The sequence below is a fragment of the Vidua chalybeata genome, chromosome 2 (genome assembly GCF_026979565.1).
Source record: "Vidua chalybeata isolate OUT-0048 chromosome 2, bVidCha1 merged haplotype, whole genome shotgun sequence".
Taxonomy (NCBI): domain Eukaryota; kingdom Metazoa; phylum Chordata; class Aves; order Passeriformes; family Viduidae; genus Vidua; species Vidua chalybeata.
Window position 1 is genome coordinate 23725806 of NC_071531.1, and position 26415 is coordinate 23752220.

At 37.1% G+C, this 26415-nt stretch overlaps 1 protein-coding gene across 1 annotated transcript in view; it reads left to right on the plus strand.

Moving 5' to 3' along the window:
- The window catches only part of MYO16 (myosin XVI), a 353672-nt gene that overhangs the window by 282853 nt on the left and 44404 nt on the right, over nt 1-26415 (plus strand). The window contains exons 28-29 of the mRNA XM_053935810.1: nt 11455-11557; nt 23901-23997. Of these exons, the coding sequence (XP_053791785.1) occupies nt 11455-11557; nt 23901-23997 (200 nt within the window). The remainder of the gene's footprint in view (nt 1-11454; nt 11558-23900; nt 23998-26415) is intronic.

Sequence of the window (26415 nt, forward strand, 5' to 3'; positions counted from 1 at the left end):
CAAAGGTGAGTAAATGAAGTATCTTAAAGTCATCAGTTTTGAGGGCACTTTAAATGCAAATTCATAAACCTGGTAATGACTAACTAACTTCCTGTGAGAAGTGAAGGTCATCCTTGAAGTTTAAAACTGTGATTTTCAAAATGTCTATGTCCTTGGCAATTTTGGTAATTACTATAGAATCACAGAATGGTTTGGATTGGAAGGAATCTTAAAGATCATGTTGCTCCAAATGACCTGCTATGGACACCTTCCACTTTACAAGGCTGCTCAGAGCCACTTCCAACCTGGCCTTGGACACTTCCAGGCATAAGGCATCCACATCTTCTCTGAGCAACCTGTTCCAGTGCCTTTCCAACACCACAGCAAAGAATTTAATCCTAATATCTCATTTAAGCATGTCTTATTTCAGTTTAAAGCCATTCTCCCTTGTACTATAATTTCCTGCCCTTTTCAGAAGTCCCCCTCTGGCTTTCTGTAGGCCACCTCTAGGTACTGGGAGGCCACAGTAAGGTCACTCCAGAGCCTTTTTCCTCCCCAGGGTTAACAACCTCAGCTCCCTCAGCCTGTCTCCATAGAAGAGGTGCTCCAGCTCTCTGACTATCTTCATGGCCCTCCTCAGGACTTGCTCCAACAGGTCAATGTCCATCTTGTTCTGAGGACCCCAGAGCTGGACACAGCTCTCCAGAAGGGGAATCACAAGGGCAGAGTAGAGGGGCAGGATCACTCCCTTGACCTGCTGGTCACACTTTTTTTGATGCAGCCCAGGATTCTGTTGGCTTTCTGGACTACAAATGCACGTTGCCAGCTCATGTCTCATCTCTCATCCACCAGCACCCCGAATTAAGCACTTGGATAAAAAAGTGTCATTGGTTAACCCTAGCTGGCAGCTCAACCCCTCATGGCTACTAGCTCATTCCTTCCTCAGTGGGGTGGGGGAGAGAATTAGGAGAGAAGTCAGAAAACTCATAGGTTGAAATAAATACAATTGAATAGAGAAAAAAATAAATTAAAAATAAGGAACTCATTTTCTACTTCCCATTGGCAGACAGGAAAGTATTTAATCATGAATACTGGTGACTTGGGAAGACAAACACCATCACTCTGAAAGTCCCTTCTTCCTTTTTCTACCCTCAGCTTTTATTTGTTCTTTTCCTTTCACCAACCTTTTGGATAGGGGAACCCAATTTAGGATAATTTACAGCACTCAGAGTTACTCTAAATTACTAATTCCTCATGAAACATTACTGATAGGGGTTGATTATACTATAGGGATGACCAGAAGCCAGAATGATCTGGCATTCTCCCTTACAAGCCTACAAATGGAGTAAATCACCCTGGGGAATTTCTGAGATCTAACTAGGTATTTGGGACTGTCTTAGAGGCTACAGACCATTTCAAATCTACCTGTACAATGTGATAGTGTAGTGAGAGTTACCAAGCTACTCATATTATGGAAAAACTAAATAGCCCTTTCCATGCAGTCTGACTGTAGATGGACTCTTCTTTTCTACTCCCTTTGGAGTTGTTTCTTTATATCCATTTATCTTGTTCTCCCCATTAGGTCCCTTTTTGATATTTTAGAAACAAGAAATGCACAAGATAACTTCATATGCCTTTGGTGACTTGCCTAATTAACCAGGACTTAATTTGTAGGGTGTAAAGAAAAGTGATCACTTTTAGGACGGGATCCAACTGATTAGTCTTTTAGGTTTATCCATTTTTGCAGGTATTTCCCAGAATCAGTGTAGCTCCATTCTATGGCTTTGTAACAGGGTCTAAAAAAAAATCAGAGAACATTTTGGAGTCAAGACAGATGCAGTTTTTGAAGCTGTACCATGGCATCATCAGTTCCCTCGCCCACAGAATTAGTCTTGTAAATACAAAGTATCAGTGCTTATGTTACATGTCACAGAGTTTGGGCTGCGAGGATGGAAAAGCTGCTGGTGTTTCTGGGGCTTTAGTGAGAGTGCACAAATGACTGACTATAAGAGAAAGGAGATTCTCTTTTGACTGGAGTTTTCAGGGGAAGATTAGACACCTGACTTTATTTAGAAGGTATCTAGCTATATTTTGAAGGCAAAAATAAATATCAGCATTGTTTGGTCGGGCATCTTCAGAAGCTTATAATGCAACCCTCATTTGCTAAAGCAATTACAAATGTGTAAATGTGTGTAAACAATTTAAGTCAGTTGAATTATTCACATCTGTCATACACTTAACAGTTCTACTGAAGATTGACAAGAAAAGGGGTCCCTTGAGCAGGAAGATGTAATTAGGTCATTAAATAGCCAGATATAGGGAAATAAAAATGACATGGCCAGTTAAGTCTGATGGTTCCTAACTTTCAAATGTTTGGTATGCAATCTGAATAATCTTCCAGCATTATGTATATTACATTTAGTATAGAATGCATAAAACTTAGTGAAGCTTCTTGCAGAGTCTATTGTTTCGTGCAATGAGAATGACCCAGTTTTTAGGCTGTTTCAGTGACAATCTCATAGTATTGTTCTCCCTCTACTATTAGGTGCATACAAATACATTAATTTCCTTAGGCAACTATAAATCTATTGGGCACACACAAGCATAATTCTGGCTGAACTGTTTCAGCAGTTCTTGTGGTTTTCTTTATTTGAACTTCAAGATCTGTGAAATTTTAAAATGTTTATTTAATTTCTAGATTAAAGTGCCACCCTTGGTACCTTTGCTTTCCACTAGCACTTGACATTTCTTATCCCTCAGATTTAATAAAATGTTTATTGGATCACTAAATAACCCTTACAATCCTTATAAAAATCTATGCATGTTTTACATCTGTGAATTTTAAAGCTTGTGCTATTTCTAGACATTGAGAAATGTTGTCACAAGGTGCTACAATACCTACCGCACTGGATAGTATCATAAGTATGGATTATAAAAATAAATAGAATTATATTTGTACACAAATAAGTATAATGAACGTTCTTGACCAAGTCACAAACTGACTGAGTTCGACATGCCTATAACAAGCAGCTAATAACTTTATTTCAGAACCTTAAGGTTCCAACAAAAATCTTTATTGAGTACTTCATAATTTGCTGACATCACATAATGACAAAGATAATGGACATAGATTTATGTGTGGTAGTAAGAAATTCAGTTAAATGCCTGCCATAGAAATAAACCTTTTAAAATATTATCAACCACTAATGTTTTCAATAATCTTTATACATTGAAACTCTTCTAAGGAAATGCTTGTTAGAATTACTGACCTCCTAAATTAATACAGCATATATTTAAAATAAATGCTTTAAAGAAGTAAGTATGTAACACATTCATTTATGCCAGTGGCACTATGCAGGAGCTTTGAATTATCAGATTAAGGTGCAAATTGTCCCATTGATTAATTTTACTATACAGTTTTAAAATAATTCCTTTTTTTTATTGCTTAATTAAATATGTCTGTGTGATTTCAATGTTTAGAAAAATATTAGTTGATCTTCAGTGCTGCTTTTTTATGGTCATAGGACTTGTATAGGTCATAGGACTTGTACAGATGCAGTCCAGCTGCCTCACATTCAAAAACAACTGTGACCCTCCTGCTGTTTCTTCTTTCTGTGACTGCAGCTGTTAAATTCTTTCCACTCAACTCAGATATTCATGGCACCCTTTTTCTCCTCATCCATATTTTGATATTCTTTGCAACCATTTAATCTTCAGCAAGAGAACCTGGAATGACATTTCCTAAAGCTAGATTTCCTAGTCAGGCTGAATAATAATAGGCAATTTATACTGGTGATATCTGAGAGCAAACACAAAATCCTATGCAAGCATGCACGTAAAATCCCTTTACGACTCTTAATCACTGGATCTTTGCTTTCTTGTTTAGACCAATGTGGCATTAATTTAAAATAATCTGTTTTAGCAGAATTACTCCAGCTGTATTCCACTCTTCATGAGAGCAGAATCTGGTCCACTCTTGGCACATGACCTTAGTATATCTTGAAAAATGATGCTTTTGTATGGTTTGTCTAACCATTATACAATCCAGAGCCAGGAGAATCCCTGTTATCCAGACTGATAGTACTCACAGGGTTCAGAGGCACAAGGGGAAGCTCTCACAGAAGAGAGCAGAAGTAGAGATGATCTCACAGAGAAGCTGTTTTGGCATATGGTTTAAAAAGGTCTAAAAATCCTTCCCCATAATCCCAATAAATATTATCTAAGCTACTAGTGAGTACTGTGGGAAGGCTTTTTTATGTTCCCATTCCACTTTGGCCGAGTACTGGTTGCATAGGAGAAAAAAAACACCAAAAGGAATGAAGAAATAAAAATGGAACAGCAAATCTAATCCTACTCAAATCTAATCCTATTTCTCTTTAATATCACAGTTTCCATTTGACTCTGGTTTTACTTTCTGCTTCTGCAATTTACAACTTTCACAGTATATTTATATATATATTCATGCCCAAGCATGAAGAGGTAATTAGCTGTGGAAAAGACCTACCTAGCAAGAGCTAAAGGTAAACATTTGCTGAAGTAGAGTCAGATGTATATGTTTGTAGATGTACTAGAACAGTTTGTTTGCTCAATGCTAGCATATTTCTGAGACAATGTGTGAGTTTTGCCAATTTTTAAAGTAAATAGGTTTTACATTGTTTTGTCAATATGAAATAGGAACATCAGCTTTAAGTAGGATGGTGCAAAAGTATTGTAAATCTTTAGCAAATCTTTAGCAGATGTTGCAAATTCATATTTTGTATTTGCATAGTTGAATCCACTAATCCCAAGAGCTGAACTATAATTTACATTCTACTCACTATTCTGCTGCCACATTGTCTGAGATGAGAAAGCCTCTGCTTAATTACAGGAAGTATATGAATAAATAATCCACGACTAAGACAAACATATCTTCATTACTTCTTTTCTTCAGAAACTGAAATTCAGATGTCTAGAAAAGATTAAGGGTCACAAAGCCTAATGCAAAAAATCCCATAAAACTCAGAAAAAAATACTTCTTCCAATTAATTTCTTTATCATCTGTCATAAGGTAGTATGAGAAATTTGAAATCATCTGAGAAATTTGTCTTACTTTTTATTCAGTTTAAATTAAAACATCCCAAATGGCCACTTCTGCAAAGATGTTTTGATTCAGTGGACTTCATAGTCATGACCGTCCCTCAAAAGTCTGTACTGAGTTCTACATTGGCCCAGTGAGTGACTCACATTTGAGCCACTGTAAAATTTTATTCTGGGGATATTCTGAGTATTCTTCCAGTTTTATTTCTTAGTCCTAAATTTTGCTCTTTCATCTCAGTTACTTGTCATTTATTGTCACTCTTGAGTATATTTTTTCCACATTAAATCTTGCTGCCTATTTCCCCATGACCCCCTGTATAGGAAGTGAATTTTTAATTGTTGAAGTAAAAATATCAGTATATTTCACCAGAAGAAAATCCAGAGGCATATATAAAATCAAGGTAAAACTACAGTTACTGGTCAGTTTGTTGTAAGGTCACTTTTAGCATTATCAGTTTTCCAAAATTGCTGTACTTTTATTTTTTCCCTTAATTTTTATTGGTCTGCAGATCTAGACACTTAAGACTGTGTTTCTTAATATTAATGAAGATATTAAAAAAAATAATATATTAGGCAGGTACTGTGAAGTTTTGGTTCATTGCCATATATACTTACTAATTGTTTCTGGTACAATGCATTTCATGGTCACATTTACAATATTCTGAATTATTTCTGTAAGTCTCTATGAAGCAGCCTTGGTGCAAAATTTTTCATAAAGAGGTGAACATTATAATCTTACTCTGATTTTTTTGTAGCACTAAAAAAGAAGCCCCAAATGCAGTCTGTCTGATATAATCTGTTATTTCTAAAAGCATCATTTTCTTCTTCACATCTGAAGATTTATTCTCTCAAAATTTTTAATATGTGCTTTGGTTCTTAATATTTATGCTCTATCATAAGATATTTATGTCATATATTGACAGAATCGCTTTTGTTTTCTTGGAAACTATAATAATCTATTTCCTCTTTTCTAATTATCTGGAATTTCCCATGTTCCTCATATTTCAAAAATAATTAGGTTATTCCTTCAAGGAAAAAAAGAATATAACAGAGGGACGAGGAATGAATAAATATTTATCCTTTATAAAAGGTAACATTAATCAAAATTCCATCCTATTCTTTGCTACTCACTGATTTTATAAATTTTCTACTGAAAAATTTTCAGGCAATCTCTCTTCAGCAGATAGGCTCTCTGGATATTTCAGCTTTCACTTCATAGACTTTTCAAATAAAACCTTACCTAACCCACTCTTCCCAACCTCCCCAAATCTAAACAAACAAAACTAAAAATCCTGAATTATAAGCACATAGTGACAAGTTTGGCAAACAAAGCCCATTACTTTCACATATTTCAGATATCAACAATTAATGCTTGTCAAAGAGAAGAGGAAGTATAGAAAAGGGAAAAGAGACAATTTACTGAGACAGCACAACCTGAACCTTTATGATGGCAATTTTTGCATTTCTTCTAGCAGAAATATGGGACATAATTTAATTTGATTGCTGCCTTTTATTCACTACCTTTTGAATAGATCTTATTAAATCATACCTGTTTACCTTGGCAAACAGAGTACATTGTAGTAAGCAAAAAAAAGAGAAAATTAAGCTACAACATAATGAATTATACTGACAATAAGAGTGTCACTCTTTAAAAGCAGTTACCTGCCAGCCATATGTGATTTTTATTTTTTAAGCAACAAGACAAAGACATGGAAAGAAGGAAAGATTTGATTTGTGGTGTTAGAAACTATCCTCTTACTGAGGACATTGGATTCCAGTCAGTAGCTGCCTCTAATTTTATTATTTTTGGTGTTTCTTTATTAATTAGGCAAGAGAGAGACTTGAGAATAAGAACAGCAAAACAACCAAGCAACAAAAGTAGTTTTGTGGCTTCAGTTCAAAGACATCTTTTATTAAGCTATTGATTTGGATCTGCTTGTTTTCCTGCCCTTTGTACTTACCGTGGTTTTTTTTCCTTTAGAGTCTTCTGTCACGTTGTGCTATTGAAATTGAGTGAGTCATGTTTATTCCAATGCTTAAAGATTTGCTGTGCATACAGAACTGGGAGTACAGACCTACAGCCCAATTGTGCACACTCTGTGTAAATCAAATAACGTGCTGAGCCTTAGAATATTGCTGTGGGTTACTGTGCCATAACCTGAACCGCAGAATATTCTGTCTTGGGGAAAAACAGCCTGTGGATCTTGTCAGCTGTGCACTTAGGGAGGTGAGGGAGAAAATGATTAGATAACATCCTTATCTGTGAAGACCCAAGAGAACTGAGTTTTCCCTATTCACAAGCTATTGGCAGCAGTATCTACTCCAAACAAACAAAAAATTTCCCTGATAGAGCACATCATTCAGAAGCAAAGGAAGAGAGGTCAAAGCACATTTCTGCAACACCAGAGAATCCTGGCCAGTCTGTACAGGCTCACAGTGTGAGTCTGTCTAGCCAGAATGTCTTTCTTCTGTTTATGTTTCTGAAAATGACATGTTAGGACAAGGAGGGTGCTAAAGGAAAAAGCTGGGGAAAATGGATTTTCTCTCACACTGATGTCATGTGGATGGGTACTGGGGAGACCCTCCTTCACCCTGATAGTAGTGTTCAGTGTCTCAACTTGTAACTAGAAGAAATTTTGCATTTACTTCCTAATCAACAGTGCATTAGTCTTGGCATAGCAGTGGAGTGGTGTTGATTCAAATTAATCCTTTAGACCTCCCTGTTTTGTATTTTATTTTGGACCCCTTAGGGAATAAGTTGCTCTGGATAGCCATGAAATACTGGGGATTTTTAACTTCCTGGCTATGAAGGAGATTCACTTTGTCTGATATTAGATGTCTAGGCTGGAGGCAAGAGCATCTTTACACTCAGTGGAAAGACATGATGGTCTTACAGTGCACAGTTCATCTAACCTATTGTAAACATCAGTATTAAAGTGAGGAATATGACACCAGAATACTCTAATCTTAAGTCTAGACAAGTGACTTGTCAATTCAAGTTTAGCTGAAATGTATTTCACAGGAATAAAGACCTTTTTTTAGCAAGGTAGCACTGAGTATGCTTTCTGGATTCCTTAGGATCCTCTCTAAACATTCTGCATTATCTACTGGGGGCAAAATGTGTGACCTGTCAGGTGAGAAGAAGCCTGGTACTTAATTGGTGTGTTCATTCACTTCAGAGTGAATAAAGCTGGAGTGCTAGGGGAAGAATTCTCTGTGAGGGAAAGTTTAAAAGACTACCCAGATTGCATTTCCCCAGAAGCAAGGCCCATTGTTGCAAGTAATTCAAGTTTATTTATACAAACTTGCACCATAATTTCAGTATTCTGTGATACAGTAATTTCTGTGGTAAATTATGAAAAAATAAGTCCTTTTGCTCATCCTGAGAATGATTAAATTTAAGATGATATTAAATTATTGTGTCTACATGGAAACACAAGGTCAATCCACAGTAAAAAGTATCTGATACCCAAAAAATATTTTGCATTTTGATAATAGTGCCACACTTGTAAGTTTTTATTTCTTTCTTTATATTTTAGTTCATTGCCAATTTAAAGAAAAAGGCTTTAGTTTTTTCTCTCTTTTAAAACTAAGTACAGAAGCTTATGGTTAGACCATCCCTTCTGTTCAGAACAAATTTGGGCTCCCACCAACAGGTGTAGTCCTCTTCTTCCATTCATTCAGGAACTTCCATTAATTCCCTGGCATTGACACGGGTATATGCACAACTGGACTGAAAGTCAAATTGGGGCACCATTATGGCTGAAAAATAGCTGCAAACTTTGTGTTGTTTTTATCTTTATACAAGATGAAAATAATTGATAACAGATGATAACACAGGACATGAAGGTACTTTTTTCATTTTGGGTGCTTGGCCAGTAGATTTGAACCAGCGATAGGACAAATAAGGAAGTTCTCTTAGACCCTCTGTTAGTCACTGCAGGGTGAGTAGCTCAGTCAGACAAGTAGGTATGAAGGTGAGCTTCCTCTCAGGCACCCAAATGGAAGCATCTAGTCTGGACTTCTCCTCTGAGTCCATCTGTGGCCAGTGGAGAAAGGCACCTCCAGAGGGCAATGTCTTCTCATTTTATCAAAAATATCTAAAATGCATAGAACAAGTCACCCTGTGGAAATACCTGTCTTCACAGACTGTTTTGAGAACAAGGTGACTAACTCAGCCTAGGACCACAGCTTTTCAGTGTCTAACATAGGGAAAGTAGATCATCTTCCAAATATCTTGCTGTATTCACAGAGGAAGTTTATGGCAGAGTTAAATTTCCATAGCTTCCTCTTTCTCTACTGCCATAACCCATCCTCCTTTTCTAAGATAGAGATTGTTTTAACAGATAGAAGGGGATTGTGAGCTGTGATTAGACTTCCAGGATAATGTGGTGGAATTTCAGAGACTTTAAAGCTGGAGGAAAATGGTGGATCATTTTTGTCTGGCATCCTGTATAATACAGATTATAAGGAATGTTTGGCTAGCCTTAATTCTATCATTTTCATGTCTTTAAAGAAAACTTGAGCCAAATGTAGAACTTCAACCTTTTTAATTTATATTTGTTTCTTTTTTAGGAGAGAAATATGTTTCTTTCAGTTTCTGCTGTAAGGGAGTTTCAGGCTGACCACTTTTGCAGTTACTTCTTCATGCATTGTGAGTCAATGCTTAGTCATGAATCTTCACTTCAGTCAGCAGTTGCTAAGCTTTTCAGCAGCTGCTTCTCTAACACCTCTGATTTCTCATGCCTTCTAAGAAAAAACTATTGATACAAGTAGGGAAACAATGTGACCCCATCTTTAATAGAAACCTGTAAAATAAATGTCCTTGTGACAATGCAGCTAGTTGAATTGGGAAAGTGCTATCCCTAGTTTTCTAATGCTAATCTGAAGTGTGAGACTAAATACAAGAATCTGTGGTGAAGTTTTGGACCCTTCTTACCACAGAATGGTTCCTGGGCACAAATTGGGAACTAGGACAGGCTGGTGACGAGTCAGAGAAGGCGGTTTAGACATGGTTACACTCTGTTGGAAGGGGACAGAGTTTACTAAAACAGAACATATTACAAAATGTTACATGTATAAATAAATCATAAGGCTAGGGTTTTTCCAGATGGTTTCTATGCCAGAGAAGCAGTCCCTCTCACTTTTCATTTACTAGTGTAGACTTAGCCATGTGGTCCTCAGCAGGACTGCTACCAGACAAGAGAGTATTTCCAGACTGCAGGAGCTGAGGTACCCAAAGGTCTGTGCAGCTACACCAAACTAAAAGTCTAGGTGAAATTTGGTCCTACAAATTTCTACAGTTTATCTGTAGATGTTGCTCCAGACTTGCCACAGCTTCTGGGACAATTGAGGTCCCTGGAGTCATTCTAGCACTGCAGCTTTGCCTACCATGGTGTATGAAAGGGCGGGGGTGCCAAGACAGTTTTGGGTTGTAGCAGAGATATAGGTGAATTCAGCTGTTAAATAAATAAATAAATAAAATGTCCGAAAATGTAACTAGCACACGAACTTCAAAACTTCTCAATTTCACTAGGATTTTAATCAAAAGTGATTACACGTTTGCAAAGTGTAAATCCTTTTCAAAGCCTGGCTTTTTGTAATGAAAAACATTCTGACTCATTATATGCAGTCAGATCTAGACAAAGGAATACCTCCAAGAAAGTATAGTAATATTATGTAGCATTAAGTTGTACAAAATTCATCCATTTCTTTAGTAATAAGTTACAATAAATTTAATAAGTGGACAGTGAAAATTTGAGTTTTATAGTTTATTAGACTTTGTATTACTTAAGTTTCCTTCCTCGATCTTTTTATCTGGTACATCAAAGAGCCCTTTAATATCCAGCATTTTCTGTCTTTGAAGGTACTCAATGCTATAATCAAGTCTCCTCTTGAACTTCTTTCCAGTAGTGTAAACTGATCCAGTTCCTGGAAGTCTCTTTGCTATATGACTTCCTGTTCAAAATGAAAATTTATTTCAGATTGATGAAAATCATTTTTGTCAATGTCACTTTCTTATGAATTACTCCTTAAGAGGCATAAGTTGTATGACACATACTGAAAACATATTTTCCTCCTTTCAATGACCCAGTTCAGTCCCAATGATCTTCACTGGGGAGGCTTTTCATTCCTTTGGCATTGATTTTCAGTGAGGCATCCAAAGAACTGACCGGAAGCAAATTTGGGTTTTAGGCATCACTTGTTATTAACCAACGTCATGTCTAAAAATATACAAGATTTAGTGTGATTTGCCTTCTTGTTTTCTTCACCCTGATCAGAATCCCAGCCTTCCAGTTTGGATATCAAAGATTTGAGAGTTAAAGGAAAACTGACAATTTCTACAAAATGTCAATCAGACCAACACTACAGTAACTCTACTTCTGCTGATTTTTCTAGGTATAAAGATTTGGCTGATACAGCAGCAGGAGAGAAGAAGAAGTTGAGTGCCAAGGAGAGATGTCGTCTTGTTCTTCAGCAGTGTAAATTACAAGGCTGGCAGGTTTGTGTTCTACAAAGCAATTAAAATATCATTCTTTAAACAAGCTAGCTGAGTCATTTCCATTGGAGGCAACCTACCACATCCTTTGCAGCAGTGTATTTTTTTGCCATTTAATATATGCTTGGGTAAATTATAAAACTAATTTTCAGAATTTTATGAGTAGCTGTGATCATTGTGTCAAAAAATCTGTGTATTCTTCTGGGAAGAAAAAGATTCAATTAACCATGCACACTATGTAAATTTTTATCCAGATTTTTGAAGGCATTTTAGTGGTTGAATGGTTCCTGAATAACCTTACGTATTTTATTTCTTTAAAATCCTAAATGCTCTACTGTCATAACAGGGCAGGCTCAAAATCAGCTAATTAGGATTTCCCAGGTAGTCAATGCATTTGTAGGTGCCAGCATGCTGGTACACAGACCCACCAGAGAACCTGAGGTTGCCATACATCAAGTTTTAAAAAATTTTTAAAAGTACCAAACACTAAACAGGAAACTATCAACTCCTTATCTTGTCTCCTTATCCTATTTATATCATATAATTCTCAACAGTATGAAGACTTCAAGGTGGATGTCTCCATTTGTCCAGAGTACTCAGTTATCTGCTTTGGATGGCTTTGTAATTGAGTAGGACTGATTTCTTTAATATGTGCATTTTAAAAAGAAAAACATGTTTCTTTGCATAGTACAGAAGCTACTGAATAGAAATGAAGCTTTCTGTGGCTTCACATACAGACCACTCCTGCAGGTAGTGTGAGCTTCAGATTGCGGCCTTTTTCCAGCCTAGCAGGACTGAAATCTGTTCCACAAGAGAGCACCCAGACCAATTTCAGAGATAGCTGTGAAGTTAAGGGATTGGACAGTGGTTAGGGCACTCCTATGGGCTTCTTCAGTTTAAAGGATGAGGTCTTTTAATTAATGTATGACCTCTGAGTATTAAGATGCCCAGAAAAGTTTCTGCAAGCTGTTCATAAAGGCCAAGGGCTAAGTCAGAATGTGTGCTATGGGTATTTCTCAGTAGCCCAGATTCCTTAGTAACAACAGGAACAAAAATAGGCCCTCACTAGGTTGGGAACACACATGCATGAACACCTGCACTCAGACATATAAGAAAACTTTTCTTTAATCATAAGACTGTTTAAAGCCACAGTTTAGTCACCAAGCAAAGCAGAGGGCACATATAGCCCCCTTCCCTCAATAGAAAAGACCAAAAGACTGAACAAGATAATACTATAATAGACTTGCTTTTCCTACCCATTAAGTTTGCTCTGATCTATATTCTGCATCATTGCCACAAGGTTCCCTATAAAAAAAACCCCAATCATTAACAACTAGAAACTGTACCTTCATTTAAAAGTACCGGGAGATGAGAGAACCCCTCACATTTAGAAATTATGTGGGGATACAAGCGTGACATTGGACAAAAGCTGTGTAACAATAATTGCATAGTGTGCTCTAGTCACAAAACACAGAGCAGAATGCCTATCAAGTTTATTTCCCTGAAGAAGAACCATTGTTACAGCACAGGATAAAAGCAGTTGGTCATCAGTGAAAGCCTAGAGCTCAAGATTAGTGATTCTGTAGTGATAGGCATTTGAAAACAAGACTGAAACCTAGAAAGACAAAAATTTTAGGAGAAAATTGCAAAACAGAATCTTTCCATCATGCAGAGGACTGAAGCTTGTGATCTCAAACAGATTTTAGAAGTTCTGACTCCAGAATCTCATTAACTCCAGAAGAAGTCAGGTGTGCAAAACTACAGCAGTGCATAATGCATTATCGCTCAGACCAGAAGGGCACAAAACTCTTCAGAGACACTGACAAATTAAATGGAATGGGAGGGTTTGGGGGTGAGAGTTATACCATTGTCACTCAGTGACTAAGAAGCACATGGCAACAGACTAAGCTGCAAGGAACAAGGTTTGGAAAAATGAATGACCTTCTCTGTACACCTTTTTCAAGCCACAAAGAGGTATAAAAAGAAATGGAAGGATGAAAAGCGTAGAAGAAAATTTAAGAAAATTCACTCCAAGTCCAATTTCTTAAATATTCAATGAATACCAGTTTGGTACCAACCTATTTTGTATAGGTGATACAAAACCACATACCCAACTATCAGCAGTAGTGACTAATGTCTGTGTCACATAATCTCTCTCTCAATTATCTTTTTGATTCATTTGACTAATCATGAAAGTTGAACTTTAAATAACAATCTAAATGAAGAAAGTTATACAATCTGCATTTGTCATGGGTGCTCTCCTCTATGCTTTTACAGCAGAGGACCCTGCAAAAAAAAAGAAAATATTTCAAAGGTAGAAAACGGGAGGAGGAAAGGAAAGAAAAAAGGAATTAGGAAGCAAGGATGATGTCAGCTAGCAAAGTCAGAAGAAAGGAGTCATCTGTAGTGCATTACTAAAAATCATCCAAAAAAGCAGGGGGTTACACATATAACCAGTTTATTCAGCCACTGTTGCCAGCAGTAACTGCTTTAAATGAGTCACTGCTGGAATAAAAATCTATTTGTTGCAGAAGTTCATGAATAAATCAAAAATTGTCTTCCCCAAAATGTTACATGCACTTCCCTGAAGAGCTGTTGCAGATTCAGGTAAAAAAAAGTGAACCAAAAAGATAGCTAAAAGACCCTCATCAAAAATGATGATATTTAGGAGAAAGCAACACAGATCTGAAATCAACCTCCAGCTTATATGTCATCATCAGAAGATGAAGTTGCCAATAAGCTCAAGAGCATAGGGGGAAAAAGAAAGATCTGGGCTTTTTAGCTGAGTGAATCTGGATGATACTTCAAACTTTCTTCTGACACTGTACCTCACCATCCCATTTTGAGAAAGGTGATATTAACCTGGGGGAGGGAAAAGTGTTCTGAATTAAAATACCTGAAAATGAGTAAAGAAAATATCTTTGTATTTATTCCCTACTTGACAATTTCTCTGTTCCTTCTCAATATGCTGTGTTTGAAGAGTGTTTTATTAACCTACAAAGCAACAAAACTCAAACCCTACTCATAGAACATGTTCTTTCTTCTCTTGTAAATCTGCAATCTGTTTTCAAATAGACAAAAAGTGCAGAAGATCCAATACCAGAGTCCAATTTTGGTTTATTTTCTACTCTTTAGCAAAGCATAAGAGCAAACACTATTAGTTGGCCAATGTCTTGTGCTTGTTTCATCAGCTTACATGTTAGAATCAAGTATTTATTATCATAGAATAATTAGGGCTGGAAAAGATCTCCAAGGTCAACCTTTGATTGAACACCACCACATCAACTAGACCATAGCACTAAGTGCCATGTGAAGCTTCTCCTTGAACACTTCCAGGGATGGTATCTACAATATCTTCCTAGGCAACCTGTTCCAATACTTCATCACCCTTACAGTGAAAAAATTCTTCCTAATGTCCAATCTGAACCTCCTCTAACTCAGCTTGAGGCCATTTCCTCTTGTCCTGTCACCAATGGTCTGGGGGAGAGGCAGACCCCCACCTTGCTACCACCTCCTTTCATTGTAGCTGTAGAGTGATAAGGTCCTCCCTGAGCCTTCTTTTTTCCAGGCTAAACAATGGAAGCTCCCTCTACTGCTCCTCACAGGAGCACTCCAGATCTTTCACGAGCTCCATTGCCCTTCTCTGGAAATGCTCAAGAGACTCAATTTCTCTGTTGGAGTAAGGGGCCCAGAACTGGAAACAGAATTTGAGATGTGGCTTCACCAGTGCTGAGTACAGGGGGACAATCACTTTACTGGCCTTGCTGGCCACACTATTTCAAATACAGGCCAGGCTGCCATTGGCCTTCTTGGCCATCAGGGCACACTGCTGGCTCATGTTCAGCCAGGTGTCAATCAGCATTCCCAGGCCCTTTTCTGCTGAGCCACTTCCCAGCCATTCTGACCCAAGCCTGGGGTTGTTGTGGGCAAAGTATGGCCTGACATTTGGCTTTATTGAACGTCATACCATTAGTCTTGGCCCATTGATCCAGCCTGTCCAGATCCCTCTGCAGAGCCTTCCAGCCTCCTAGTAGATCAACACTCCAACCCACCTTGATGTTGTCTGCAGACTTGCTAGGTGTAACTCAATCCAAACCATTGATAAAGATGTTAAACAGGACTGGTCCCAATACTGAGCCTTGGGGAGCCCCACTGGTGACTGGCCACCAATTAGATGTGGAACCAGCCACAGTCACCACCACACTTTGGACCCAGCTGTTCAGACAGTTTTTAACCCAACAAAAAGTGCACCTGTCCAAGCCATGACCTGACAGCTTTTCCAGGAGAATGTTGTGGGAGACAGTATCAAAGGTTTTACTGACGTCCAGGTAGACAAACAACATTTCCCTCATTCACTAGACAGGTCACCTGGTCATGAAAGGAGATCAAGTTGGTCAGGCAGGACCTGCCTTTTCTAAATCCCTGCTGGCTGCTGATCCCCTGATTGTCCTGCAAGTGCTTCATGGTGGCACTCAAGATGATCAGTTTCATAATCTTCCTTGGCGCTAAGGTCAGGCTGACAGGCCTGTGCTTTCCCAAATATTCCTTCAGGCCCTTGTTGTAGATAGGTACCACACTGGCCAAGCTCCCATTGTCTGGGACCTCTCTGGTTAGCCAGGACTGATGATAAATGATGGAGAAAGCCTTAGCAAGCTCTTCCACCATCTCCTTCAGTACCACCAGATGGATCCCATCCAGTGCCCTCTAAGTGTCTGAGTGGGACAATAGGTCACTAACTACTTTTTCTTGGGTTACAAGGAGTCTTTTCTCTTCCCTGTCCCTGTCTACCAGCTTAGGAGACTGGTTGCCTTGGAAAAAAATAGTTTTTCTGCTGAAGACTGAGGCAAGGAGGGCACTAAATACCTCTGCCTTTTCCTCTTTGCATCCAAAAAAGGATGGAGATTTTCTTTGGGCCTGTTTTTTTGTTAATCTATTTATAGAAATTATTTTTATTATCTTTCCCAGTGTGGCTAGATTGAGATCCAGATGAGTTTCTGCCTTTCTAGACCTTTTTTCTACATGACCTAGTGACAACCTTGTACTCTTCCTAAGTTGCCTGGCCCTTCTTCCAAAGGTTGCAAGCTCTCCTTTTTTTCCCTGAGTTCCAGTGAAAGTTCCCTATTCAGCCAAGCTGGTCTTCTTCCCTGCTGACTTGTCTTTGGTCATGTAGGGACGGAAGTGTTGATAGCTTTATGAAATGTTGCTGTTCCTTGGGTAAACTGAGCTGGAGATAACTAAACTAGGACAATAAAATAGTGGTTTCACTGAAGCTGACATGCCATGCACTTTCAGTCATGCACTTAACATAAGTACTAGAATTATGAAAGTGCAGACCTACTAATGAAAGGCAATTTTTGCATCTTGACTCTGTGTGCAGTCTTGATAAGATATTCTTTCAGCTTAAATATATACTTGATCACTACAAGCTTAGCTACTTGCTGTGACTTTTAAGCACATCTGATGTAAGAGAAAATTAGATTGCTAAATCAAAACAAACCAGTTTTACTCCAGGCAGCAAGAAAGTAATAGACTTGTTTAGCCTCTGGAGAAGTCAGTGAGATGATATTTAGTAACTTTAGAGTTAAATTGAGCAGAAGTACTGGCTGGTCCACACAAAGCAGAAGAATCTCCTGTAGCCCAGAATATGTGAAGGTCTTTATATTAAAAAATCCCCATTTTCAGTGCTTTGTTCATTTATTGTAACACGCTGATGCATTAGCTAAGCAAAACCTACCGTCCCAATGGCATGACTTAATTTGCAAACATTATCATGCTTTGGGAGAAGTATGGGCACAAACAGTCCTTGGCTCTTTTTACTGACATAAGGAAACTTTCATTTGTTTGGATTATCATTCCTCACACTGTTAAGCTTGCAAATATAAATTCAATAAAAAAGAGTTAGCTGTTAGCTCATAGCTTACTGAGCTTTCTCATCAAAACTTGTAGCTCTACATTTTGTTTAGCTAAGGTCAGTAGTCTGCAATTAACCCTTCTGAGTTACTTCAGATGGAGCTTGCTGAAATGCAAATGACTAGTACCATACAAGAAGAAAAAGAAAACATAAATTTAATTTGCTTTTACTAGAAAGTGCATCTGTTAAATACAAGAACTGAAAAGGTCAGACTTCACTGAAATAATATTTTAGCCTTTGACTGCTAGAAATGCTTATCTGGTTAAAAGATAGCAATCCTTAAGAACTTCTAATAAAAGCTTTGTCTTAGTTTACCTTTCCAATATTTAGCCTGCTTCCTCTAACCCACAATGATTCCTTCTTATCAGCAGCTTTGAATTCTGAGCACAAGAGATCACTGATTTTGCAAAGAATAAAGTCTTAAATTTCAAATGGGATTATCAGGTACACTCATCAGGTATGGAATAAGCAGTACAGGAGAGCAAGTTGGAATGTTTTAATGAAGCTCAAAATGAGGTAATTGCTTGAGATAGATGCTGTGTTAGTGCCAGTTCACACTTTCACAACTACAAACATTGCTGAAGCTGTTTCAGGAGCCAGCAATGTTTGTGGAGAAAATATCTTTGCCAGTGAGGAGCTGTATTATCAAACTTGCAGTCATGAGTGTTAAAACAGTGAAGTCCTCAATATAGAGAAATCCCAGAAGTCCATTTAGAGATCTTAAATTCTTTTAACACTTCTAGAACTGCAAAGGGAAAACAAAGTCTGATCCACAGTTCTTACAAGTCAGAGAAAAAAAAATTTATTACTGTTCTATGGGTGTTTCATTTGTTGGATTTGATAGAGCTGCCCCTAAGTATTTTTAAATTTCAATATAATATTAGCACACTAATTGCTATTTTTTGGGAAAAATATATTTATTATTAAATAGCAGAATGTAGAGCATAAGTGGCATATGATTAAATCAGAGGAATGAGCAGAAGTGTATGAAATCATACATATGTAAATTATGCTTATTTCAGAGAATCTTTTAAATTATTTTTTAAACAGAACTGTTTATTTTGGCTTAAAATTAAAGTGGTCATGCTACACAGATTGCATTGTACCTGATATGCTGAAGAACTGGAGCACTTTGCAAGCAATCTGATATATAAGGGATTCTTAACTTTTTTCTTTCCCTCAAGTAGGAAAACTTTAGACCTCATAAATTTTATGCTAGTTCATTCATTTGTTATTTAGTAATTTTAACTGAAGTCAATTTCCTGTTTGTTTTGAATATTTTACTTTAAAAGTCAGTTTTCTTTTAGGCAATTAATAAACAAAATCCTGGGGGCTGGAGGGGGGGGTCATACTAACAGAAATTATTAAAACACAATCATTTATTTTTCTCTCATACTTTGGATTATATCAGTATAGTGATATTGTCCCATTATATTTTTTTTTCATCTTGTCACTCCATTAAATATTGGAAATAATTTGCTAGTTGCAGAAACCACCAGAGAGCGACTTTCTACTTCACCAGTACTACCAAAAGATTGACCTGGGCCAGACACTGCCCACAAGCTCACTCAGTGACTTTGTGCCACACTAGACAAACCCATGCTTCCCTTCAGCCAGGGAATAGGATGGATGGTCGACTTTGACCTCAGAATGCACACAAACTCTCATTCTTTTACATAAATCTCTATTTTTAGTTCATATTTCTATGAAAAATATTTTTTTTCCCTCTAGAATATATTCCTCCCTCTCACCATCCATCTTTCAGGTTTTGCTTAGGATTACTAGTCTTGCTAGCTCAATTTTCTTTTTGATATTTTTTGCATCTCAGATCTGGATCCCATGTCTTCCTCTCTCCCCTCCCACCTCTCCCACCTTTTGACACTTTCCTAGATACTTTGCTTCATATTTGGTCCCAGTCTTCATCCCTTATTTGCCTGTGAGTAGTTTTCCAGTCTCCTGCCTTAGGATTTCCTCTCTGTACCACTGCTCTCTCCCTATCACCTGTTGCCTGTATTTCTCATTCATACCAAGAGACCCTTTCCTACTGTATCTTCTGAGTTCTGAATGAGTGGTTTGGCTTAGGCTAGGAGAGAGATCATAGAGCAGGCCTGGGGAGGGGGTGGGGAGGAGCATATACCACCACATTTTGGTGCTGTGTCTGTTTCTAGAATTCTGAAAACTAGAATTACATGCCCGGTAAATACCGAGATCCCATGAGATAAATTGGGGTAGGGTTTCACCTACTGAGTGTTTCTTACATGCATCTTGTATTTCCTCATTACTTCCTTTCCTTTTCTGTAAGGCAATTCTTCATATTGCCTTACAAGTATGAAGAGCTGTGAGGTTTGTACAGTTTAGGGAAAAGGAGTGATCATTATTCTGCCCCTTCCCAGAGACCTGAATGACAGGTTATCTCCCTAAAGTCCAGCTCTTGACAAGAATGTAGATAAATGCTTGATATACCAGACTATTCACATACTTTATATTAAGGCCATAAAGTATGCTAAAATGTAGGTTTATTCAGTATGTACCACAGTGCAACGTCACTAGTTTACAAAGGACTATTAAAATGTATGAAACAAAGCAGAGAGAGTAAACCTTTAAAAATAAAATTTCAGTCCTTCAAAATCAGTGCCCTGTGTTTGTCATTATAATATCTTTGTAGACATGTACACTGCAAGAAGACACATTTTACAATAGTATTAAGGCTTTTTTCTAAATTTCATTAATGCTCTGTGAAAATGTGTGTCATTGTGTAAAATATCATTAGACTATAGTTCTCTGTCTTTTGTAGGTAGCTATTTTGAAAGTACTGCTAGAAACACTCAGCACTCCCACAAATTGCCTTTTTTAAACTAAAGAACAGCTTTACAGATTCCCTTGACACCTATTATGTATGAGCTAATACTGCCTCCATGCCACCTACACACAATCTCAGCATCCATTCCATAGTTTTGAATGGCTGTACTTCTACATCCTACACCTTTTCTATAAAATTAAAAAATAAAAAATAAAAACCAAAAAAATTCTTTTTAGAATTTAAAAAAATAAAAAGAAAATTAAAAAAAAAAAAGAAGAAAGAGAAAGAACAGCGCCCTCCCCCCCCCCCCCAAAAAAAAAAAAACAAAAACCAAACAAACAAAAAAAAAAATCCACAAACCAGCTGGCCTGTAGCAACGATTGAAGCTTTGGTAGTCACCAATGACAATTTTACTTAGTTTTTAAAAAATGTGTCATTTTGAAAAATAACATGTTAAACCCCAATGCTTTCCTAATTAAAATAACTATTACTGTAATTCACAGATGGTTTACTATACAGGAGTCTGAATGACATTAAAATTTCAGACTCAGATTGAGAGCACTTTGTAGTCCAGAAAAAATATTGAAAAGTGAGTGTTGTAGTGGAAGAACATTTGACCCTTTTTTCCCCTAAGGAAAGCAGGAAGCATTGTGTGATTAAAGAAGAGACCAGCATGAAGACAGGTGGCAACCTCAAAAACTGTTTTGATATGTGACATGTGAAATTCCAACATTTTTCATCATTATTGCTTTCACTGAACACCAGAACTGTAAAGAGGGCAGTGAGACTATGTTGTTCTCTTGGTCAGCCTTAGAGGCTCTCAGATTTAATTCAAAGACTAAGCAAAAGAGATTTCTATCTGTACTAACATAATCAAACATGTAATAGTAGTCTCTACTATACATGCTTCTGTCTAGAGCTCTGCTCTCTGTAGACCTGGCATATGATGTAAAAATCTATAAATAGCTTTTATCTGAATGTAAAAATGGATTTGTATTGACATTTTGTATTTCTTCATTCACTTAAAAATTGTAGCAGGCTCCTACTAATGAAGTTCATAGCATAAGTAATGCCACAACAACTCCATTTATATTTTTCCATGGGTATAGGAGGAGAGAAAAGAGAAATAAGGCTTTGCATGTCCCCTAGATAGCTTTGTGACTGCAGTGTCAAACACTTGTAGCCAAACCAACATAATCTTCAGCAATTGTCTTGACTGTGATTTTGTGACTGCACACTGCACAATAAATTGCAACTCATTGTTTAGGTAAGTTACACATTTGAAATACTTGAAATTGAAAAGCCTAAATGTGACCAACCAGTGTGTCAATAATGAGACTAATTGAGAATGGGGCTGTTAATTTTTCCGTGGGCATTACTAGATCTTTTTTAAGGTTGGAAAGTGTAATCTTCATCCCCTTTTCTACTGTCCGAGTATCAGTATTGCTGTGGTAAGGGGAGAAGCCAGAACTCTGTGTAATTAAGGACAAAGGACAGAAATAAGGAAAAATTGGATCATTTGGCATAGGTCTGAGACAGTAGGATAAAACCTGTGTGATGCAGAGGATTTGTGGAAAGGAAAGGTGAAGTTTAAAGAGAAAATTTAATCAGAGTAGGGGAATATAATTTTATTAAGTATTTGTTCTCAGACTTCATCTGAGAGCTGCTCCGATGGAACAGTAATTATAATAACCACATGATAATTTAATTACAGTTAACTATATGAATAAGAATTCAGTTATTTTTTACAGAGAAATCTGTATTTAAGGCAATGTAGGCAAGACAATGAAGATATTAGTAGCCAAAACTAGTAATAACACTGGTTCATAATGTGGTTTGACAAGATGGATGGGAAAAAAACTGTTCAATGAGCAAAGGGTTAAGATAACCAGGTGAACACAGAATTTCAAAAGCTGAGGAAGAAAAGGAAAAAAAATTCATTAGAAGTCACCAGTCAGAAAAATGAAGAAGAGAGCATGGCCCTAAGAGCGGCATGTGACTGCACAATTGTATCTCAGGGAGATTACCTCAGATTAACCACCAGACAAAGAACTTTTTCTGAATTTCTACAATGGTGAGACAAGTAAAATGTCTTTTTTGTCACCTACTTCCACACACTTTGTGATAACTCAAAAGGGACTATTTTATAGGGAAAAGAGAGACTAATGGCAAAAAAAAAAAAATAGAAAGCATTCTAGTTTTGCATTTGAGTGCATCTGATTTTAATTAAAAGACTAACTGCACCATCATTGTTAGCTCAAACTTCAGTATTACAGATTTTTTAAAACATTTGATTCAAAATAGTTGCTCTCTACAGTAGAGAAAAGGGAAGCCAAGGGACAAGAACTTGCCACAATAATTTCTGAATTTAGTTAATGGAGTTTAGCTGTGAAATATATATCCTGGCTTTCTGTCATCCAACCCTACAAGGATGTACATCTAACAGTGTTTGGATTAAAAAAAAATTGGAAGAGTGTGCAATTAACCCTCCAGATCGAAAGTAAAAAACACCAGTGGAGCAGGATGGCTCAGTAAGAAGAGAGTGAGCTTGCAAGCTGGAGACAAACAAGAGTTGGAATGAATTTCTGCAATTTTAGCCAGACTTGTATGAATTAATCAGTATGCCTATTAGCCGTAAAAAAAATTAATAGTTAGGCAAAAGAATCTTCTAGGGTAGCACAGTTTTCTGGTACTGTTCCTTTTATTTCTATGAAGTGAAGAAAGTTACTTCTACAAAATTCCTGAGAAAAATGATTGGTTTATTGTTTGGGGTTTTTTCCACTTACTTGCTGGTTTTAGAGTTGCTAGGTTGTGTGTGGTTTTTAAAGTCTATTAGAAAGGAATGCTTTTGAAGATGATACAAAGAATTTTATAGGACTGTTTCAGCTTGTTCAGAAGGTATCAAAAAAAGGTGTTTTCTTTTGGTCTAAATAGCTAGATTTGCCTCTAAAGGAGTGAGAGCATCTAATGATTGTTACTCCAAGAACTAGATGATTAAACCAAGATACTACAAAACACCAGAATCAATACTTAGGAGATTATTTTTCACAAATGACTCCTTGTCTCTGACTTTGATCCTGAAAGGAGACCGAAAACACAGCTTCAGTAAGCAAGGCTGGGAACGAGCATTCATAACTTTACTGGATATTAGGAATCATTGTCACTAATGACAGTGAGTTTCTCCCATCCTCCAACTTCAGTTGAGTTCTTCCTGTTTCACAGATGGCAGCTATCTCACAATTTTGTGTTCTACATGGCTTTGTCGTGTCACCTTTCCTCATGCACACCCTCTTCTACTTTATAAGACTTAACCTTATTTTCTGTTATGTTGTCTAACACATTAGATTCAGAATGCTTTTTCCCCCAGCTTATTTAACTTGAAGATTGTACTATTTGTTCTGGATATTTTTGGAACTAAAGTGGAACTATCTGTCTGACAGCTTGTTCATCCTTTACAAATACATATTTTATTCAACCAAGTGATAACTACATTCTGTTACAGAATTGGCATTTTACTGTTCCTAAATTGCAGCTATTATTTCAACCCTTTGCTGGATTGTTAACATGCAATCTCTATTTACCTGTCATTGTTTTGGCCTTATTTGTTGATGATTTCTCTGCTGTTTGTACTCTAGATAGGAGTTCGAAAAGTGTTTCTTAAGTACTGGCAAGCTGACCATCTCAACGATTTGTGCCTTCAGCTTCAGAAGAAAATTATAACCTGCCAAAAAGGTAACAGTTACAGAGCAAGTATTCCTGAGCTGTTGCTTTGTACACGGAGCAGAATATTGCATAGCAAAGAGATTTTCTCCACCTTGAATAGTTGCTATATTTTTATACATTTCCCTACAGATATACACAGATTTTCGAGATTATATTAGCATTGGTGATTCTTGCACTTTCTGTTGGTCAAACATAATTTTATGACAAAGTCTTGAATGTAATTAAAACTTAGAGGATCTTGAATATTTTCTTTTTTGAGTAAGTTCAGTGATTTTTCAAGGCATTAATATTACCTTTACTTTCTTATTGCATCTCAAATATTGTAACAGTGATACAAAATTGGAATATTTTCAAATATAGCAACACTAAAAGCAAAGCTAATAAGTGAGCGTGTTTAGTTGTTCTTATTTTTCCCTTTTTCTTAATACTTCCTTATTTGACTGCTAGTTTTTTATGGTTTTTATGGTTTATGTTTATTTTTCCCCATTTTATGCCTGCATTTTTCCTAAGGTTACTGACATTTTTTGACATATTTTTAAAAGGAGTTACTATCCACTGCCTCCTGATTTCCTGTTACTTATGCTCCATTTTCTATCAGTCTCAAATAACTGCTGAAAATATGAATATTGCTTTGTTGAAGAAGCTTCCTTCCCACCATTCATTATTTACCTAATTGGCTGATGTCTGCAACAATTCCCATTTTCACCTATTTAAAGGAAATTAAAAATACAAAATCTTATCCTTTTTTTTGTCAGACACATAATATTGCAGACTTAAGAAATAGAAAACCCTTTCATTTTAATTATCTGTTCCTCACTGTAAGCATGTAGTGAAAAACAGAAAGTCAAGAGAAAACCTGAAGCAAGTGAAATCCAAATGGTAACGGTTCAGAAATGAACATGGAGAATGACAGGTAACAGGCACCACAGTTCAGCTGAGTTTATAACTTGGGCATGATTTTTTAATGCAAATTACCCTATTGTATTTATGCACTTTGAAAAGCAATAACAGTTTGTCCTCTTTCCCTTCTTATGCTGACTTATCAAATAAAGGAAATATTTACCTTTCAGAATCCAATTTGCAAACAGAATTCTTCAATATAACCCTGCACCAAAATTTAAAACATCCTCAAATATGTCCATGTTTTATAGAAGTAAGAGAACAGAGCACCAAAGCCTGCCTGAAGAATGAAGAAAATAGGGCTACATGGCTCCTTATAAAATATTTTTCTTGGTTTTGTTTCTATCCTCCTTAATTAGGGTAACTTGAAAAGTCCTTTTTGCCAAAAGCGTGTTTAAAGCTATGGCTCATCTGTATGCTTTTTATGATCTGGGAAACCTGAGAAAATCAGGAACTTGGATGAGTAAGCAGTAGTTAGACATCGATCTCGTGCCTTAGCTCATGAAAGAAGCTGCCTTTTGAAAACAAGTGCAATTGTAAACTTGTAGAATTAGCATGCCAAAGAGCTCTGGCAGATTTGGAATAAAATAGAGTACCAGTACATTGTTCTTACGTTATCCTAAAATTGGTATCCATATACTTTACACTGACATAGTGATGCTTAGTGAGTAATGGTGTTAGTCCCAATGCACTTTTGTCCCCTTGCCCTCTACATGCAAGCCAGACCTCTCCTGAAAACATATTGAATAATAGCCAAACTAGTCAATAATCACAATATAACAAAACAATAAAGCTGTTAAAAAAAAACATCCAAAGGAGGGCTATGAAAATGGTGAAGGGCCTTGAGAGGAAGCTGTACGAGAAGCAGCTGAAGTCATTTGGCCTGTTCAGTCTCGAGAAGGGGAGACTGAGGGAAGACTTCACACCAGCCTACAACTTTCTCATGAGGAGTAGAGGGGCAGACACTGATCTCTTCTCACTGGTGACCAGTGACAGGACCCAAGAGATCATTATGCAACTTTCCGGGCACTGGAACAGGCTCGCCAGGGAAGTGGTCACAGCACCAAGCCTGACAGAGCTCAATAACTGTTCAGACAATGCTCTCAGTTACACACGGTGTGATTCTTGGAGTGTCCTGTGCAAGGCCAAGAGTTGGACCTTGATGATCCTTTATGGGTACTTTCCAATTCAGGATATTCTGATTCTGATTCTAATTTCTGTATCAGGTTTTAAATGTAACATCATATACCTAGATAAGAGCTTAGCTTTAAGGCAAAACAGGTCTTGCCCAAAATTCCTGTCAACTCTTTTTACTTCAAATCTAACTAGCAATTCCTTCTTCGAGGTTTGGGGGGGAAAACCCAAAACAAAGCAAACCACATAAGTTCTTCCTAGTATCCTGAAACTTATCTTACACAAGCAAAGAAAGGGGTCAAACTAAAGTGAAAGCATGTGTAGAAGCACTTTTACATAAAACTATATCTGTGAGTTTAGAGACCTTGTCATATTTTTTTTCCTGCAGGTAAA